The 18966-nt window shown below is 53.2% G+C and overlaps 1 protein-coding gene across 3 annotated transcripts in view; it reads right to left on the bottom strand.

Annotated features, from left to right (window-relative positions):
• IGSF3 (immunoglobulin superfamily member 3) overlaps positions 1 to 18498 on the bottom strand; it is a 106497-nt gene extending 87999 nt beyond the window's left edge. For all 3 annotated transcript variants that reach the window (XM_058302985.2, XM_058302986.2, XM_058302987.2), the window contains exons 1-2: positions 18400 to 18498; positions 17148 to 17782 (exon numbers count right to left, since the gene is read on the bottom strand). In XM_058302985.2, the coding sequence (XP_058158968.1) occupies positions 17148 to 17190 (43 nt within the window). In that variant the 5' untranslated portion in view covers positions 17191 to 17782; positions 18400 to 18498. The remainder of the gene's footprint in view (positions 1 to 17147; positions 17783 to 18399) is intronic.
• Positions 18499 to 18966: the final 468 nt, after the last annotated feature.

Below are 18966 nucleotides of genomic sequence, written 5' to 3'. Positions count from 1 at the left end.
CACCTGCGTCCTGCACCAGCAGCAGTCAGCAGGGCCACCCTGACGACAGCGCCGACGCTCCCTTCTCCAGGGACGTCCTGGCTCTGGGTGGGCTCCTCTCTGCAGCCCACCACCTGGAGGCCCGGCCCACAGGCTGCTAGGACACGGGAAGGGAGAGAGGGAGGCGCCTGTGGCTCTCGGCTGCCTTGGCCAGGAAGTGGCACCGGTCACCGCCACCCCCACTTTACTGGCTAACACTAATCACAGGGTCCCAACCGAATGGCCAGAGAGGCTGGGAAATTTGGAGGAGGGTGTGGAGTTGTCTCTGCCACATCATCTTTTTTTTGTTTTGGTTTGGTTTTTTTTTTAAGGTTTATTTTACATATTTATTTCCGCCCCCCGCTTGCCACCTGCGCTCTCTGTCTGATCTGTGCCCATTCGCTGTGCGTTCTTCGGTGTCTGCTTGTCTCCCTCTGTCTTGTCACCTTGCTGCACCAGCTCTCCGCGGCACGGGCCAGCTCACCTTTACCAGGAGGCCCCGGGAATTGAACCCTGGACCTCCCATATGGTAGACTGGAGCCCAGTTGTTTGCACCACATCCACTTCCCTCTGCCACGTTATCTTAAGCCTTGCTCTCTCATTCCCGAAGCTGAGCTGAGCCCAAATTAATTCAGTCCCATTACTTAACTCCTCCACCCCAAAACTCCAGTGGAAAAAAACAGCTTCCCCTAATCCCCAGGCTCAAAATTTTAAAGTCATCTTCCAGTTTTCTCCCTTCCTCAATGTTCAATCAATGCTTCTCACCTATGTTATTTTACTCCTTCACAACTTCCCCTAATATCCATCACCCCCTCCTACTGCTATCAACTCAAATCCAAACTCTCGCTACCTCACATGAATTGTTCCAGAAGCTTCCACTGGTCACCGGCTTTTACTTTCGTCCCCTTCCAATGGACCTGGTACACGGCCACCTAACCCGACCCCTCCTTCCCAAGGTCCACTTTCATGGGTTTCTCCCCGACTTAAGGGCCCACATGCATATCGGCACGTAAGCCTGCAGTGTGAGGTGCTCTGGAGTCACCTTGGCCATCAGCCAGGATGGTATTTCTCTCTTCTTATCAGTGTCATGGTTCCTCATCTCCCCAGGTTTGCTCATGCTGTCCCATCTCCCTGGACAGCCTTCTGCGCTTCCTATGCAAACCCTAATCCTGCCATGTGACCCATTCCAAATATGATCTCCTCGCTCAAATCTTTCCCACCAACATACTTCTCTCTTCTTTCTGGCTTTCCACAGTGCCAGGCACTGACTCTGAATATTATACTTTTGGATGATACTCTGAATTGTGCTGTTTTCTAAGAACCAATCCCATTTTATGCTCCTTTAAGGTAGTGTATAATACACGCAACTTCTACTGTAAGTAGGAGAAGATACCAACCCAACTGACTTAAACAAGGAGGACAACACGCACCAGGTAGGACCGCTCAGTCAAGCGCCTCAGTTGTCAAGGACCCTGGCTCTTCCCGTCTTTCCCCCTCCTTTGGCCTCAACTTGCTTTCGTCATGGTGACAAGACAACCGCCTCATTTCCAAGGATCTTGGGGACCCTTGGAACTATCCCTTCTTCTGTGTTTCTGATAGAGAAAGAAACATCACTCCCAGAATCCTCGCCCACAGCAGATTTCTCCTCACACGGTGGCCAGAGCTGTGTCACATGCCCACATCTAAACTAAAGACCGGCCAGGGCAGTGGGCTTCCACGGCTGGCTTAGTTCCGGAGGCATTTATCCTGCACCTGGAAAAGCAGCGCACCCCTCCTTGAGTCATGCGGGAGAGGGTGGCACCCAAACCAAGCCAGGGCTCTGCCCGGAGGAAGAAGAGTGGCTGCTGTGTGGGCAGCCAGCCACGTCCACACAGGCAGGGACCAACGTCCCCTCTGTGCTTGCCACCCCGCCCTGTGCTGGCACATGAGGATGCCAACCGATAGCTGTGGACTGGAGCTGAACTAGAAAATGTCCTGTGGGTGTGAGAGAGGAGCATTCCAATCAGGTGGCACAATTGGAAACTGGAAAGGGCCATGAAATCCAAACAGATGCGACAGGTTCTTAGCAGGGAGGTTCTGGTGCCAAGGCACACGCCTGAGCCCAGGGCACGGGGCTCCTCCCAGCGGGACCCGGCGGGAGCCCTCTTGGTGCCCGAGACTTGCCACACCCCCTCAGGTAGAAGCTTGAGGTGCTGCTTAGCGAGTAAGGGAGCACCTGGCGGGCCCACGCCAACGTGCGGAATCCACACGTGAACTTGAGGTCTGAGCTGGAAAAACACCGCGCTGCCTTCACCAGGCGCCGGCCCCTTCGGCTGTGCCCACACCCCTCCCCCCACTTCAGGCTGCCCTGCTCCCATCCCTGCTCCCCACCTGAGCTTTCTGGAACCATCTCCCACCAACGCAGCGCGGAGCCCAGACGTGCAGGCCTCCGCCTGAGCCAGGAAACGAACCAACCCCCGTGGAGAACGGGCAGGCAAGGGGAGGCTCTCAGGCCCCTCCGGTGCCCAGCGTCTATGCCACAGGGCCACAAGCCCCAGCTATGCCAAGAACTCAAATTCCTTTTCAAACGCCACAGCTGGCATTTCTGTGGCTGAGGAAAACTGTTAGACGCAGCCTATCAGAAGACCTCATTGATTCCATCACGACGTGCGTTCAGCACGCGGTGCACGCCGAGCGGCTGTCAGGCTGAACCCGATGACGCCGCTGATGGCTGTCGACAAAAGCCACATGTCATAGAGTTCAGCGGGATACTCATTCTCTGCCAGGCCGAGGCTGAGGAGGAGCTTGGGACGCAGTGAGAGAGCACAGCCGCAGCTCCTGGCCTGCGGGAGCGGACAGCCCTTCCCTCCTCTAACAAGCTATACGTGTTTGTTTTACGGCTTGACTTCTTTGCTCGTCCATAAGCTACACAAGGATGACAGTTGTGTCCCCTCCATAGAGCACATCACCCAGTACGTAGAAAAGACACATTAAATATTAATAATTTCTCGTGACAATGGAAATGCGCAGTTGCTGTGGAAGCGTTTGTCAAAGTGATGTAATTTGGGGGGCTATGGACTTGACTAACTTGGAATTTCTGATATTGCTGAAAAGGCTGAGTTGTCTTCGCAAAATAGGTTTTTCTATACAGCATATAAACTACCTGCATACACAGGGTTTCGTGGGGACTATTTAAAATACTTAGGAGAACAAGCCATTTTCAAGCACAGTCTAGTATTTCAGAAACCCCATTTACACAGAACAACTGGTACGCTAAGCGCAAATCATTCTTATTTCTCCACTAAAGCAGGATCCCCCAAGGATCTTTATGAGGCACTCTATCAGCCTGGTCTGAGTTATAGTATTTACTTAGAAGTAATAATAGTGAAGTTCTTGAAATATATTTGGTAGTTCAGACGTTTTACTAGCTCAAACTAATCCTCCTCATTCGTCTACAGTGTTAGAGATTTTGTCATCCTATTAAGAAAAAGTTATCAATGGCCACGCTTATCACATCCTCCAAAATCTTTTGCAGGACACTTTTGGTAGCAGGAACCTGAGCAAAAATGGAAAGGTCGGTAGAAAGAGAAAATAAAGAAATGACAACCCGAAGGACAACTGTTATCCAGTTCAGAAATAGATGGCACGTCTACGAAGTCATTTTCAAATTACAAGAAAAGCACGTGAAAATTTTAGACCCTGTACCCCTGATCTTTTGATAAGGCTGATGCAGTTTAAAGAAACATGCTGGGGAAGGCCCCTGGGCAGCAGGCCTCGGACCTATCTGGCAGCCCCTCCCCAAGAGCCAGCCCGGGACCCCAGTGCAGAGACTCCAAAGAGCCCGGACGGCAGCTTTCTGCGCTTCTGGCCGGTCACTGCTCTCCGTGCCAGCACGGCGATTTGGAAACACACTGGTCACATTCATGGAGAGTCGTGAGCTCTCCAGACATGGCGAGTCATCAGCAGGCGCTGTCCCCATGCCCAAAACAAAAACCTGTCGCCAACAAGGAGGACACCCGCGCTCTCCAAAGGATGCCAAGGGCCCCAGCCCGCCTCCTTTGCAGGACCTGGCAAATCTCTGGGATGCCGGCAGGATGCGCCCCGGCTGGGGAAGATTATGCTCTGAATGTCTTAAGAGATTAGTTACTTAAAATCCTCCCCATGACTTCAGTCAGCCCCATTACAGATCACAGATTAAAAGTCTCCTTGATTAAAGCCGAATGCCTACACATGTGCAAAAGGGAAACCGGGCAGAAGAAAACAAGGGTCAGATTTCTGATGGGCACAGCACCAGCTCCAGGACATCAGGTGCTGCTGAATAAATGATGACAAGGAGGCACATGCAGTAATCGTATATTCACAGTAAATACCACAGCCCTCTGGCACTCACGTTTACTTACTTTCCCCCAAAGCAGAGAATGAATCTTGCCTGATCCTTAAATGAGGCCTGGCTCACCCCGAATTCCAAATATGGGCCATGACGGCTCTTCTGTGGCGGGGGTGAGAGCGGGAAGGAAGATGTTTTTGTTGGCTAACGTTTTAATTAAAACAAAGACGGATACCAGAGCCTCTCTCTCACCTTCCGTTAGAGGCATTTTCCAGTCCTCTTTCAACTCTCTCCCCCACCCCATCCATGATATTAGTTTCCTCACCTGCAGAATTGTTCACCTTTAAAGTAAAAGGATTAAACATTAGACCCGTAATGATTCTTGCAAAATAAATTCCAGTTTAGAAGCACATTAGGTGTCGATCTACCTTCCCCCTTCTACAAGTCCACTGCTCAGGAGAGCTGCTTAGAAGAGCTGAATTCTTTTTTTTTTTAAGGAGGTACCTGGTTTTGAACCCAGGACCTTGCACCTGTACATGGGAAGCAGGTGCTCAACCACTGAGCTACATCCGCTCCCTTGAGCCGAATTCTTGATGCGAGTATGATAACAGGGTGGTGGAAGCCACTCCTCCCAGCCAGGACACCCAGCTGGAGGCAGTCACCCATTCTGGTGGAAGGGTCCAGGAAAGGCAGGAGAAAGAGCTGGGGGAGCAGCACTCAGAGGCGATCTTGCTCTGTAACAAACATTCAGAAGGCAGATTGCAAAACTGTTCAGCAAACGCTCTTTTGTGGTGAAACACCAGAAGCCATTAGCAAACTGTTCAGCAAACATCTTTAAACTGTCACACAAGTTAGGTAAGCCTCCGCTATGTTACCGGATGCATCAGCACAAACACTCCGCTAATAAACTAGCAAAACTGTTCATCAGTCAGGGAGAGCGCCCTGCAGGCCAGCCACCTCCGAACCAATGCAAAGCCACAGCCGAAGGACTAGGAAAACCCGAAAGGCCGCGGGCTGGAGGCGGTGGGTGGACGCGCAGCCCTGCTCGGGGTGCCCGGGAGCGCAGCTGCCTGCTCTGGGCTGTGGAGGCTCCACAGGGCACGGGTCTGTGGGGGATTCAGGGCGAAGAGAGAAGCGCCAGGTCACTTGTGAGGTGGAGGACCACAGGCGAAAGGTGCAGGCAGGGTGAGCTTAGGAGCAGCTCCAGGAAGGGCCCTGGGCCCACAGCCTCCCCTCCTCAGCACCCGGAAGGGTCGCATGGTGGATGCTGAGGGCAGGGTCCACACAGGGGGTTCCTGAGCCTGAGCTGACATTCAGCTGAACGTTACGCCGGTGGGGACGGTGCTGGTGCGGGTGTGACGTATCTATTAACACACAGCACAGCGTGGACTTAGCAAGGGGTCCATGGGACAAAAAAGGTTCCGAGCCCCTGCTGGAGGGAGGGAGACAGAGCATAAGGTGGGGGGGATCCGCGCCACCACCGGCTCTCCCTCTCCACAGAAGGGTCCTCGGGAGGAAATTTGGTATGTGTGCCGTGTTCAGCTGATGGGGACTACGTGATTTTTCTATTTCTCTTCTGTTCTGGCTTCGCAGAAATTCAAAGCCAAGTATCGAATTCCCAACTCCCACCGACAACATCCCCAGCAGTGAGTCAGGGCAGTCTACACACCCAGGGCTCAGATACAAAAACCGCACATCTCCAGAGCGTGCGCCCTGACCGCCTTCCTCCCTCCCTCCTCAATCTCCCCTCTTTTGGGGTCCACTGTCTCATTCCTAAAGGGGCGTCCGGGCGCTGCCCAGGTTGTTGGTAATTCAAGGCTCCTAGAGGGCCGAGAGCCCAGCAGGAAGAAAGACGTTCAGTACCAGCAGAAAATGCCCAGCCTCAGGCGTTAGAAGAGAGTTTCCGCAACGCCCAATGTTAAATTCATCTTCCTACTTATTAAAGATTAAAAGCACGGAGTAGATAGTAACTATTTACACTGTTCACATGCTTTTAACTTTCCATTCTACAGTATCTGAGATAAGAGAACAATGAGAGCTTGTAGTAGTAGGCACACAAGTATTTGCTGAATGCCCGAATGGAAAATCTTTTTTTCAGGAAAGAATAAGTAGATTTCAACAAAATAAGAGTTAGCACCCGGGGTCTCAGAACTCGTGGTAGCAGGTCAAGCCCTGACGTTTAAGAGTTAACTAGGATATGTGAATCTGACAACCATTCCTCCAAAATAGCAACTATTTTAAAAATCAGGTCTAAAGGTGAGCCATCCAAGAAACCTGCTTTTTTTGCTCCCGGGGTTTTAGAAGAAGTCATACCAGTGACCCTGAGAAGTAACCAAGCACTTTGAAATGATAATCTTTTTACAGCAGTAGCTGCTTCTGCAGGGCTAGAGAAAAAAAGTGCTTTTCCTTTGGGTTAAAGTCTTAAATATGGAGCTGGTAGTAAGAAATCTTAGAGGTTATTCTAGTACAGTTCATTTGAAATGAAGGAATCACCTGGGAATGGAAAATGCAGGAAAATCTTTTGTTTTTTCTCTAGTCTATGAACAAACAAGAGCACTTGACTGAATCAGACACAAAGCCAAATACTGATGGTTATCCTCTTAACAAATTTTAAACAGGTCTCATTTTAATGCAACCTAACTTCAAAATTATAACCAAAACAGTTGGATACAATGTGTACATGTTTAATTTATTAAATGTATGTGTTTTCTGGAGAAAATGTTTAGAATAAACAAGCCAATTAGTGTCATTAAATACATTAAAATTTAAGGTTAGTTTTTTTTTTAATGATTCTTACTCTCCTGATATAGCAAGGCAGATTATTCTCTTATATGACTATTGAATGAGGCACACTACTCCCCAAGGATTTCACAAATTACAGCCTCAACTAGCTATAAAATAACCAAATCAATTCTGATAGTGCCATAAAATTAAACCTGAAAAAAAAAGTAAATCACTCTTTAAAATTAAGTTGCTGAACAATATGTTCTGTACAATTCCATTTGTGTGACTACATGCATAGATATTTAAAGAAAAAGGCCTAAAGCTTATATATTAAACCATAAAGAATGTATAACAAACTTAGTAAGGAACATGGGGTAAAGTAAAGAACTTTCAGTTAACACTCTAGATTACTGTACTGTTTGGATTTTTAACAACCAGACTATTAAAATTCAAAAATAAAGCAGTATTTCACCACTTTTCTTTTATATCATACTTTACTATGCAGTATTTTATTTGTTGGCAAATTATTACCTAATTCAAATCATATCTTCAGTTAAAAAAAATCAAGATTTCCTGACAGGGGTGTTATGCCTAAGATGTTGTGAAATTTCATTCCCTAAGTTTTTTTTAGTTAAAAAAAAAAGTCTAGATTGTACCTGGCCAGGCTAGGGTAGGTGTGGTTTGACCTGCAGCAAAAAGTTGCTCAACTTCAAGTCTCCAGTTCCTCCTTCTACTGAGAGTCTTTCTGAGCAAAGCCAATCCAAGCGACCAACCCATTATTAACGGGCAAACATCACCCAGGGGATCCCAGCCTGGCCACCTTTGAGATTTCAAACACCTAACAACGAAGACACGTTCCCTAAACGTCAGGCACACGGCTGGAGGAGGCTACCTGTGAGCTTGGGTCATCAGCAAGCCAGGACATTTTTTTTTTAGGAGGTACCTGGGATTGAGCCCAGGACCTCGTACTTGGGAAGCAGGTACTCAAGCACTGAGCTACATCCACTCCCCAGTGAGAGTTGGTTTTTTTCATTTGTTTGTTTTGTTTTTATGAGGTACTGGGGATTGAATCCAGGACCTTGTCAATGGGAAGCAGGCGCTCAACCACTTGAGCTACATCCGCTCCCCTATCTGTAACCCACAGCACCAAACTCCTCTTGCTTTGGAGCTGGATTATACCACGTGCAAGCGATCCTACTGGTCATCGCATAGGAAAAGCAGATTAATTATGGCTTCATAAATGCCGTCTGTCTGGGAGACAAAAGACTTCACAATATGGCGCTCTTGGGGTGGGAGAGACGTCAATAAAATGCGCCCTCGAGGAGCGAAAGTCAGAAGCCTGCACCGGGTGCATGGCACAGCATCCTGCCCGCTGCGGCACAGGCGTGGCCCGGGGCCCCCTGAGAGTAGAGCCCGTGTCCTCGGGCATGGGCACAGAACAGGGGGCACCCGACTGCAGGCAGGTGCATCAGAAAATAGGGTCACGAGGGAAAACAGAACTAAAGGCATGAAAAGAGCACCCACTTCAGGCAAGCCTGGGCAAACGGTGACATCAAAGAATCAAAGTCAGAAAGCACGTGCCACTGCTTTAATAGAGGACGGCCTGCATGGGGGGATGGGAGGAGGGAGTCCCTTGGAGCCTGGGAGCTAAGCTGAGGTCACAGTCTTGTTAGCACATGCTTGCGGGGCACCCCACGGCTCCCCCTTGGGTACAGGGGCACACCACCAGCCTTCACTGTAGCCACTGGCCTCCCTGCCCTCAGCCAACACCACCTGCCGTCCCCGGCCCTTCTCCCAGCTACCCTGGGACCTTTATATGGTTCTCTGCTAGAAATCCCGAACCCCCACTGTCCTCCAAGACCCACTTGCAGCTGTCTGGCATCTTCCATCTGCCCCGGGCCCCAACCCCCCATCCTCACGCCAACCTGAATGCCCAACTCCTTCCATCCAGCGCGCAGCCCCACCACGGGCAGGTCCCCCCTCCTTGGGAAGCCTTCCCAAAGCACCTGCCGCTGAGGTGTTCTCCACCCCCGGCCGGCCAGGACGGCACTCGCCCATTACTTAAACGGTGCCAAAATTCCAGCTTTTCCAGAGTGCCCGCTGGCAAGCTGAGCCCAGCCTCGTCACTCCGGCTAAACTGACAAGGGCAGCAGCCCTGCCTCGCCCTTCTCCCGACAGGCGCGTCGTCGTCAGCATCTTCCTGTCCTTTGGTGAACCGATCTGCAGCTTCCTTTCCTGCTGGCCTATGAACGCCACCGCTCAGCGGCAGGAACCAGGGCTGTGCTGAGCAAAGCCTAGGTGACTGCGACAACAGGCGGCAGCTGGTGGAGTTTATTTCATTAGGTGGCTAAGAGAGGGCGAGGCAGAAACTTTGCTTCAACGCTCCTTACGAGAAAGCCCATTATAAAGCTCTCGAAAGCACAGCTGACCACTTTCCAGCCCGGGTCGAGTGAGTATAATCTAATCTTTGATTCGCAACGCTGCAGTGCCCCGGGCTCGTGATTCTCTTCTGCTCCTGTAATTACAGATGTGGAAACATGTAGAGACTGGGCCCACGGCTGCTCGGAAGCTCATTTCTGGAATAAATTCTTGCTCCTGCTTCTTGGGATTTTTGCCCTTCTGAGAGAGGAGTTCAGACATAAAAACAGAATCCCATTTAACTGAGGATTCCAGTTAAGGGAGGTTCATTGCCATAGCCTTTAAGTGCCTGCCACTGTGGCCCACAATTAGTCACTTAATAAAGGGTTCCTGATGAGGGAATGTGGCAACATGTGATTTTCTACACACAGAAGCTTGATTATGATGCAAACATTCGTGTCTTTGAAAATCAGGGTGCATTCACACACAGGTGTTGTAAATTCCTTTAAATTAAAAACCAGCCCTCTTCAAGGAATAGCCGAGCTCACGTTGATGCAGCAGAAAAACAGGTGCCCGACAGTAGCGCCTGAGGCCACTTGAAAGGAACCTAGGAAGATAAGGACGCGCAGGATGCCCAGGGCTGGGGACCCCTGGAGCTCTGCAACTGGAACCACGTCCTCTGGTTCCCAGGCCTGGGCCAGGGGAAGGCGTCTGGCTGGGTTCTAGGAAGCCAGCCTAAGCCTACACCCCAGACTCGTTACATCGAAGCCAGCTCTCCGTATCTGGCATCATCCCCCCTGGAATGGACCTTAGAACCACGGACCATCGTTTTCTCCCATCTCCAAGCATGCTAGCCGCTGACTCTGACTCCCCTGCATTATCAGGCATGACCAGGACCCCGCTGGGAGCAGAACGCCCTTCCCATCCAAACCCTGCCCAGGCCACCCCCTCTTCCCCCGTGTCTTCTTCCAAAACCACCACCTCCACTGAACTTTACTTTGAATTTTGCAGGGGTCCATGTGAATTTGGATGGCAAAAAAATGACATCTTTATGTTCTAATCTCTAACCGAATTCACACACTACCACCCCCCTACCCACCCCATGACTCCCCAGTCTGTTTGCTCATTGTTTTTGCTTGTCATGTTTTTTCTTTAAGAAGCACTGGGAACCAAACCCTGGACTTTCTGTGTAGGAGGCAGGCACTCAACCACTTGAACCACCTCCGCTCCCTGCTTGTTTTTGCTTGTTGTTTGCTCGTTGTTTTTGCTCGATGTCTGCTTGTTATTTGCTCATCTTCTTTAGAAGGCACCAGGAACCAAACCCAAGACCTCCCATGTGGGAGGCGGATGCTCAACTGTTCCAGCCACATCCGCTCCCCCTAAACGAATTTTAATAGGCCCTTTATTTATGAATGTAGGCAACCAACATGGTAGTATTTCCTGTGACTTTGTCACAATAGAAATCATACATACTTTCATATCACATAACAGTTGATGCCAACACCTCAAAATACCATTTATAATCACCACTACTTCAATATAACAAAAATTGTTCAGTCTGCAGTTAAAACTTGTTAATGGGGAAGCGGACTTGGCCCAGTGGTTAGGGCGTCCGTCTACCACATGGGAGGTCCGCGGTTCAAACCCCGGGCCTCCTTGACCCGTGTGGAGCTGGCCCATGCGCAGTGCTGATGCGCACAAGGAGTGCCCTGCCACGCAGGGGTGTCCCCCGCATAGGGGAGTCCCATGCAAGGAGTGCGCCCCATAAGGAGAGCCGCCCAGCATGAAAGAAAGTGCAGCCTGCTCAGGAGTGGTGCCGCACACACGGAGAGCTGACACAACAAGATGACGCAACAAAACGAAACACAGATTCCCATGCCGCTGACAACAACAGAAGCGTACAAAGATGCAGCAAATAGACACAGAGAACAGACAACTGGGGCGGGGGCGGGGGTAGAGGGGAGGGAAATAAATAAATAAATCTTTTTAAAAAAAACTTGTTAATGATACTTTAAAAACATGCTGCTGTTTCACAAACTTGATAGCTGTAATTCAATATATTAAGTTTCCTTTGCCATTTTACGTATTTTTCAGGTAATTTTTTTTTTAAGGGAAGTACCAGGGATTGAACCCAAAACCTCATACATGGGAAGCAGGCGCTCAGCCACTGAGCAATACCTGCTCCCCAATGAGAGTGGGTTTTTCGGTTTGTTTGTATGATTTTGGTTTTTTTTAGGAAGTACTGGGGATCAAACCCAGGACCTCATATATAGGAAGCAGTTGCTCAACCACTTGAGCTACATCCTCTCTCCTGTATTTTATTATTATTTTTTAAAAGTTATTTATCCCCCCCCCATTGTTTTGCACTCGCTGTCTGCTCTGTGTGTCCATTGCTGTGTGTTCTCCTATGTCTGCTTGTCTTCTCTTTAGGTGGCACTGGGAACCGATCCTGGGATCTTCTAGAGTGGGAGAGAGGCGCTCAATCTCTTGCGCCACCTCAGCTCCCTGGTCTGCTGCGTCTCTTACTATTTCTCCTCTGTGTCCCTTTTTGTTGCGTCATCGTGATGATACGCTAGGTCAGCACTCCTGCACGGGCCAGCGCTCCACGTGGGCCAGCTCGCCTTCACTAGGAGGCCCCGGGGAGCGAACCCTGGACCTCCCAAGTGGTAGACGGGAGTCCAATCTCTTCAGCCACATCTACTTCCCTGTATTTATTTTATGCATTTAAAAACACTCAAAGAAGGGTTCCACAAGCTTCACCAGACTGCCAAAAAGAATCTATGGTACACACAAAAAAGATTAAGAACCCCTGTTTGGTGACCAGAGTAAGGACTTAGACTCTACAATCACACGTGGTTTCAAACCAAGGCTCTGCCAATTTCTAGCTCTTTTCCTGTAAGCACAATTAATCTTCCTGGTCCTTGAATTTTCTCCTCTTATCGAAGGAGTCAATAAAGGAACACCTACTCTAGGAAACCATTCACTCAACAAAACATCGCTTGAATATGTACTTTGTGCCAGGTACAAGGCTAAGTTCTGGGGACACAGAAACAGACGTGGCGCTTAAGCACTTTACACAGAAGACCTGCTGCGTCACTCTCGGCTCGATGACCAGCACCTACCAGCACTTACTATTAAAACCCCAGCTCTGGGTGTTGACTCTGTGCTGACTTACATTGTTCCCACATCAACACTGCTGTTCCATCTCTCTCACGCCTTCCCGGGAAGGCCTCTTAGAGGCCAGGGGCCACAGCGGGGCGGATGAAAGAACAGAGGCTGTGGAACCGAGCGGTCCTGGCGTCCACGCCTGCGCGCTGCTCTGCCGCTGGCTGATTTCGTGACTACGGCAGAGGCCAGTAGTTGTCCCTCAGTATCTGTCCTCTCTCCCCTGCGACAGTGGAGGGAACGCCAGGTCTCAGCACGGCCACCCAGACGGGGACGCCTGTCCCAGCCTCCCTGTCGGATGGATGTGGTCATTGCAGCCACGTCCCGGCCAGCGGATATAAGTGGAAGGTCCTTAAATTAGAGAGGCCTGCCCTTCACCATCTCTGTTCCTCCTTCCCGGTGGCTGAGGCCAGAAGGGCCATCCTGGACCATGAGATGACCTTGGGGACACGCGCCACGCACGCGCGCCAAGCCATGAGGAACCGGGGTCCAGACATCGGGAGCACCGTACTGGCCTAATGGGATAACCCACTTCCTCTCCCTTGGCCTCGATCTCCCCATCTATACAGGGCAGGGGCACAAGGCATCTACCCTGCATGACAGCTCTGAGCACTAACAGCAAGGCTCAGCTCAGTGCAGGGGCTGGAGTCAGCAGAGCTGGTGTTATTCATGCTCCTCTCCTCTTGCTGCAAGGACAAATGCGGGGGACAGGACCTCTGGACATGCCTGGGGGTCCAGGGGTGGCTCGATGATTCCCACAGTTGAGAGGCATCCCAGCTGGTCTCGTCCTCCCAAAGAATTCCTTTCCCTAGCATCCTTAGCAAATGGTCCCCTGGAAAGGAAACGCACCGCCTCCAGGACAACGACTGGGCCAGATCGTCCATAAATCACCACCCTCCTCTTCTTCCGTCAGAAATGGCTCCCTGACTGCCCCAAACCTCGCCACTTCTCGCCTGTCTCCCTCCTTTCTAGTCTGCCTTTGATCGCTCAGTCCTATTTCTGAGCTCACTCCCCATCAGTACATCAAAGTTTCTTTCCATCTTTTTTGGAAGCACCATCTGGCCTCTCCCCCTAAGAAGCTTTCCCTAACCAGCTGGGAAGTAAGTGATCACTTCCTCATCACATAAAAGACTTCCCAAACTCCAGGGATGAACTGCTCTCCCCCTGGAGGAAAATGCAAACGCTCTCTAGCCATCTACAGGTTCTCCCGTGCTGATCCAGAGATGCCCCAAACACCAACGTTTTTCACAGTTAATACTTCTTAAGCCACTTCATCTTGTCTGCAATATCAGCACTGGTCCGGGAGGCATAAGTCTTAACGGGCTACCCCAAACCGAAATCTGCTTTACGTGGCTAAGGCTTATGATCACCTTTCCTGGTTTTTCCCCTTCTGTCCTCGCAGACACCAACCCTCTTCCGTCTCTCCCGCATTACTGCATGTTTCCAGGTCACTGTCATTCCGGGTCTTTCCAAGCACAGCCACGCCCACCCTCTTCCTCCATCCTCCTTCTCACTTTTTCACATTCCTACCATCTTTCACACTCACGCCACATTCCCGCCTGCCCCACCTCTCTCTCCCATCTCCCACCCCTTCAGCTCCACCCCATAGTCAGTAATGGAGACTCTGTTTTCAGGGACCAACCTGGACTCGGCTAGAGTTAGAATGGCTGTGGAAATGGACTGAGGGTGGCTGTGGGAGCCAAGGGCTCCCAGCCTGGGGTGGGGGGCATTCCGGCTGCGACAGAAGGACACAAGACACAGTGGTCAAGGGCCATGTAGCTCCAGCAGGACAGACCTGAGCAGGAGTGAGTGTCGCCTTGCTGACACGTGGATTTTGGACTTTTCCTGGCTTTAGAACCGTAAGCCAATATATTCCCATGTTTAAGCCAGCCCACTGTAAGATATTTGTTTAAGCAGCTGGGAAACTAACACAACTAACAAACTATTCCAGGGGAGCAGATGTGGCTCAAGCAGTTAAGGGCCCACCTCCTATATGGTAGGTCCTGGGTTCGGTTTCTGATGCTTCCTAATGAAGACGAACAACAAGCAGACCACCAGACATCGAGCAAAAACAACATGCAGAAAATGAGCAAAAAAAAAACAACAAGGAGACAACAAGCAAAAACAAACATGCAGGAAGCAGACGTGGCTCAAGCAGTTGAGTGCCCGCCTCCCACAAGGGAGATCCCGGGTTCGGTTCCTGGTGCCTCCTAAAAGAAAAACAACAAGCAGACAACACATAAACAACAAGCAAAAAACCACAACAACAACGAGTTAAAAAAAAAACGAGCAAATAGATGAGGAAGCCACCTCGGGGGGGAAAACTGTATTCCTGGTGTGTGACCCACATGGGCAGAACACCTTGATACTTTCCTACTTTAAATTCACCTTACACGTTCACGCCCATTATACTAGAATCCACATTACACAGCGAGAATGCCAACGCCTCCATCAGACCACTCCAGATCCCAAGCAGTAAATAAGACCCCACACGGGTCTGTCCCTGCCCCAAACACCTTCTGCTCCTCCAAGGTTAGGAGAGAAGCAGCAGGGCCCACCTGCCCCTACCTGGGAGAGCCGCCAGGTGAGGAGAAGAGAGGAAGCTCCACGAGCGGGCTCACACTCAGCTGTGGGTCCCTCTGAGCCACACCTGGCCTCCCGCCTCCCTTCCCCTTTCAGGCCGCCCTGACACTCCCTGCTTCTCCAGGACCCCGTTTACATGGCGGGTGGGGGCGGACAGGGTGACAGCTCCCTCGAGAGGCCGAGAAGGCGAGCACTGGGGCGCCAGCAGCCAGTCTTGTTTCTGGAACAAAAGGCACCAGGGCCCGGTTCCCTCTTCCCCCACCTGAGGCCCTTCCTCCTGTGCTCAACTCCACCCTTGCCCCCAGCCCTCCCTCCCGCCTTAGCCACACACCCCATCCCACGCCCAGCTTCCCAGAAGGCGCTCCCCGCTTGCATCCTCTTATCCCCGTGAATCACTACTGATTTAACCCAGACACCGAGGGAATGGCAAATGCAGGCTAACACCGACACAGTGTTTAGAGCCTGGTGACGGGGGGGCACCTGCTTCTCGACTTCTCCAGCACACAGGGAGACAGGGATACCGTACCCCCACCCACACCTGGGCTGAAAAATGACTGAACTTGCTGCAGATGGAGGTGGGGGGCTGCAGGGAGGGGGGCTGGGGGTGCGGCACTAGTGAAGTCACACACTGCTTCTCACACTCAGCTCCACGGTGGAATCACTGGCTTCACTGAAAAGAAGTCTGATGCCTGGGTCCCACTCCCAGAGAATCTGACCGCGTCGGCCCGGGGTGGTTGCGTGGACGTGAGGTGAGGGTTTTTAAAGGTCCCCCGAGTGATGCCAATGTGTACCCAAGTTTGAGAACCACCAATTTAGCGATTTAGTATGTGTTCCAGACATGACCCGAGGCAGCCAAGAGACCTGGAACACCTCGTCTCAACGGCCCCTGCGGGGATCACCCCATTTTACTGGGACTCAGGTGTCGATTGTGCTGAGGCTGAGATCTGAACTCAAGTGCTCTCACTCGCAAGTTCATGCTCTCCACACACCTGTCAACGCTGGCAAGGGTACAGGCAACACGGGAAGGAAAGGAACCTCCGATGCCCACAGACCACCAATGAATCCCAGGAGCGTAAGGCACCTAGATTTGGAGGTGCAAAAACGTCTGGGCACAGGGACGACACCGTCTAAATTCACAGGAGCGTGCCATGGGGGGGGGTGCTCCTGGGTGGGGCTTGAGACGCAGAGACAGGATGCATGCGACCCTGGCTGGGGAGCACATCCTAGACCCCCATCTTAGATGGCTTCAGTGGCACGAAATGGACTGTGGGATTAGAGTACCAGGGAGAGTGGGAGCTCTTAGATGGGGACCCCTCATCGCCAAGTTTCCTCTTCCCTTTCTAAACATTCTGACCTTCTATGAGGCCACACACCAAAAAAAACACACAACAAAAAAACCACAACGGTCCTAACAGGTCTCCTAGCAAATAGCTTCAATTTCCCCAGTCTGTCCCCCTCCCGGACCTGCGAGCCAAGCGCTTCCGGCGAGAGGAACGCATTTTTAGTCAACAGGCCCCTGAGCAGGGCAAAGCATCCCTTCAACCCCCTTTCCCACCCACTCCCACTTCCCGCTCAAAACTATCACCATCACTGGTCACCAAACCAACTTGCCCAACGTGATGGGACTAGGACAGCCAATTCCAATCAGGAATCCCTGCACGACACGGAAAGGAGACACTGAGCGACCGTGTTTGCAACACCGCAAGCTACTAGCCACGCGGAGCCAGGGACCCGCGGCCGGGAGGCCTCACCCCGAGATCCGGGACAAACACTCTAAGGACAGCAAGTGTCATTCTTCAAGAGAAACGACGTCATGCGCTCCCGGCGGGTCAGAAGCAGACCTCTTGGGACTCTCCTCCAGCCTGTGACGCTCGGCCCTGCTCCCCCGTGTCCCCCAAAGCCTAGTGCTAACGGGAAAGAGCCACGAGGAACGACAGGCACCGACTGCGGGCTCGCCGTTGCCACGATCGCACGGCTGAGCAGAGCCACTCACCCAGCACGGCCAGACAGCCCAGCACCAGGACGAGGCACTGCATGTCGACGGCTGGGAAGGACGCGGCGCAGGGCGCTTCCTCTTCTCGCGGCGCTCACTCTCTCATTCCCCAGCGTCCACTTACAGCTCGAGGATGGTTTTGGAAACCAGAAGAGAACAGGTTAAAGAGAAGAGATCAGCAGGGGGGGTTGGAGGAAGTGGCATGTGTTAAACTCCCCTAGGCACTAGGAAGCGGCCACACCAATTCTGGCAAGGGCTGGAAGCTTCTGCCACATCCTGTGCCTTGTAGTTTCCACTGGAATTGTAGGCTGCGGTGGACTAATCCTCAGAGAAAGGGGGGGAAAGAGTCTGAGAAAATCCTTTCATCCACTGATTATACGGAAATGTCCTTGGCTTCCAGTGAAGGTGTCCGCTCTCTCCCTCACTCGGATTCCCCAGAGCGAGCAGGCAGGGCTCTGTCGAAGCCTCCGACAGCCCCCATCACCCAGGCTGGCGTCGACTGCCGAGCTGCTCCATCCCAGAGCCCGTCTCCTTCCACGGTGGGAGAGCAGGGCGCTGCCCCCTGGCCCGGCGCAGGGCGCGGGAAGCAAGTTGGCGCGGCAGCCCTACGGCGGTCCCACAATGCCAGCAGATTTCTAGAACAAACAAGAGAGATTTATCAAAAGCAAGCACACCCGCCGCAAAATCCGGAGGGGGCTGAGCACCCAGCTGGCCCGGGCACCTGGGTCCCGTTCCTGGACCAGAAGAGGCCACCTCGGGCGTTCTGACCTTGGCCGGGTCCTGACATTGCCCTCCGCCTCAGTTTCCCCACCTAGCGCGGGACGACCGTGGGAAGCCCGATTGTTCCTGGAACACTTTCGCCAAACGCCGCACTCCCGGGAATTCCCTCTGCCGCCCCCGGGGCGCGGCAGCCGCGGCGGGCCCCACCCTCGGCCGAGGCCATCGAAGGGACTCCGGGGGGACCCCGAGCCTCCCGGGCCCCCGCCCCCGGCCCCCGCCGCGAACGTGGGCGCCGGGCGCGCGCCGCGTCCCAGGGGGCCCCGCTATTGTTGTACCTTCCCGGGGCTTTTCTCTCTCGCCGGCGGTGAAGCAGGGCGAGCGGGGCGCCGGGAGCCGGCTCTGCGCGGCCAGGAGGCGTTCGCCGCGCGCCCCACGCGGCAGGGGAGGGTCCCGGCCGCCCCCGGCGCAGCCCGCCGCCCGCCCCGCGCGCGCGCGCCCCCTCCCCGGCGCCCGCGACCCCACCGCCACGCACCTGGTCCCCGCGCCGCTCCTGCGCACGCCGCCCGGCCCCGCGCACGCCCCCGGGCCGCGCCGCGCCCTCCTCTCCCGCACCGGCCCCGGCGGCCGCGCTCCGGCCCCGCCCAGGGCCCGCCCTCCCGCTCCAGCCGGGCCCGCGGCTCCCGGGCGAGCGGGGCGCGGGGCGAGGGCGGCGGCCTGGCGTGCGGTCCCGCCCCCGGCCCCGCCCCTCGCCGCCGCCCTCGGACGCGCGCGGCCTGGCCGGGCTACCTGCGGGGGGCGACCGGGACCCGCGGGCCGGGCAGCCCCGAAAGTTCCGGGGGGCCGCCCGCGAGATGCCCCCACCTCCCCAAAACCCAGCCCGGGGCCTAGGCCGCGAGGAGGCGGTGCCAGGGCGCGTGCTGTCTGCGGGAAAGAAAAACAAAGCCCTGTGCCGGGGTTGAAGCGGTTCACGTAATGGAGCCCCGGATTGCGCCGCGCTCTCGGATGGAATTTGCTGGAAGTTGAGAGCGTAGACTGTGGACAGAGCTGGGGCGCTGCCCCGGTTCCTCCGCTGCGTCGCTGCGCACTTTGGCCAGGCTCT

Source organism: Dasypus novemcinctus, chromosome 9 (assembly GCF_030445035.2).
Source record: "Dasypus novemcinctus isolate mDasNov1 chromosome 9, mDasNov1.1.hap2, whole genome shotgun sequence".
Lineage (NCBI taxonomy): Eukaryota > Metazoa > Chordata > Mammalia > Cingulata > Dasypodidae > Dasypus > Dasypus novemcinctus.
This window is presented reverse-complemented; position numbering and strand designations above follow the sequence as displayed.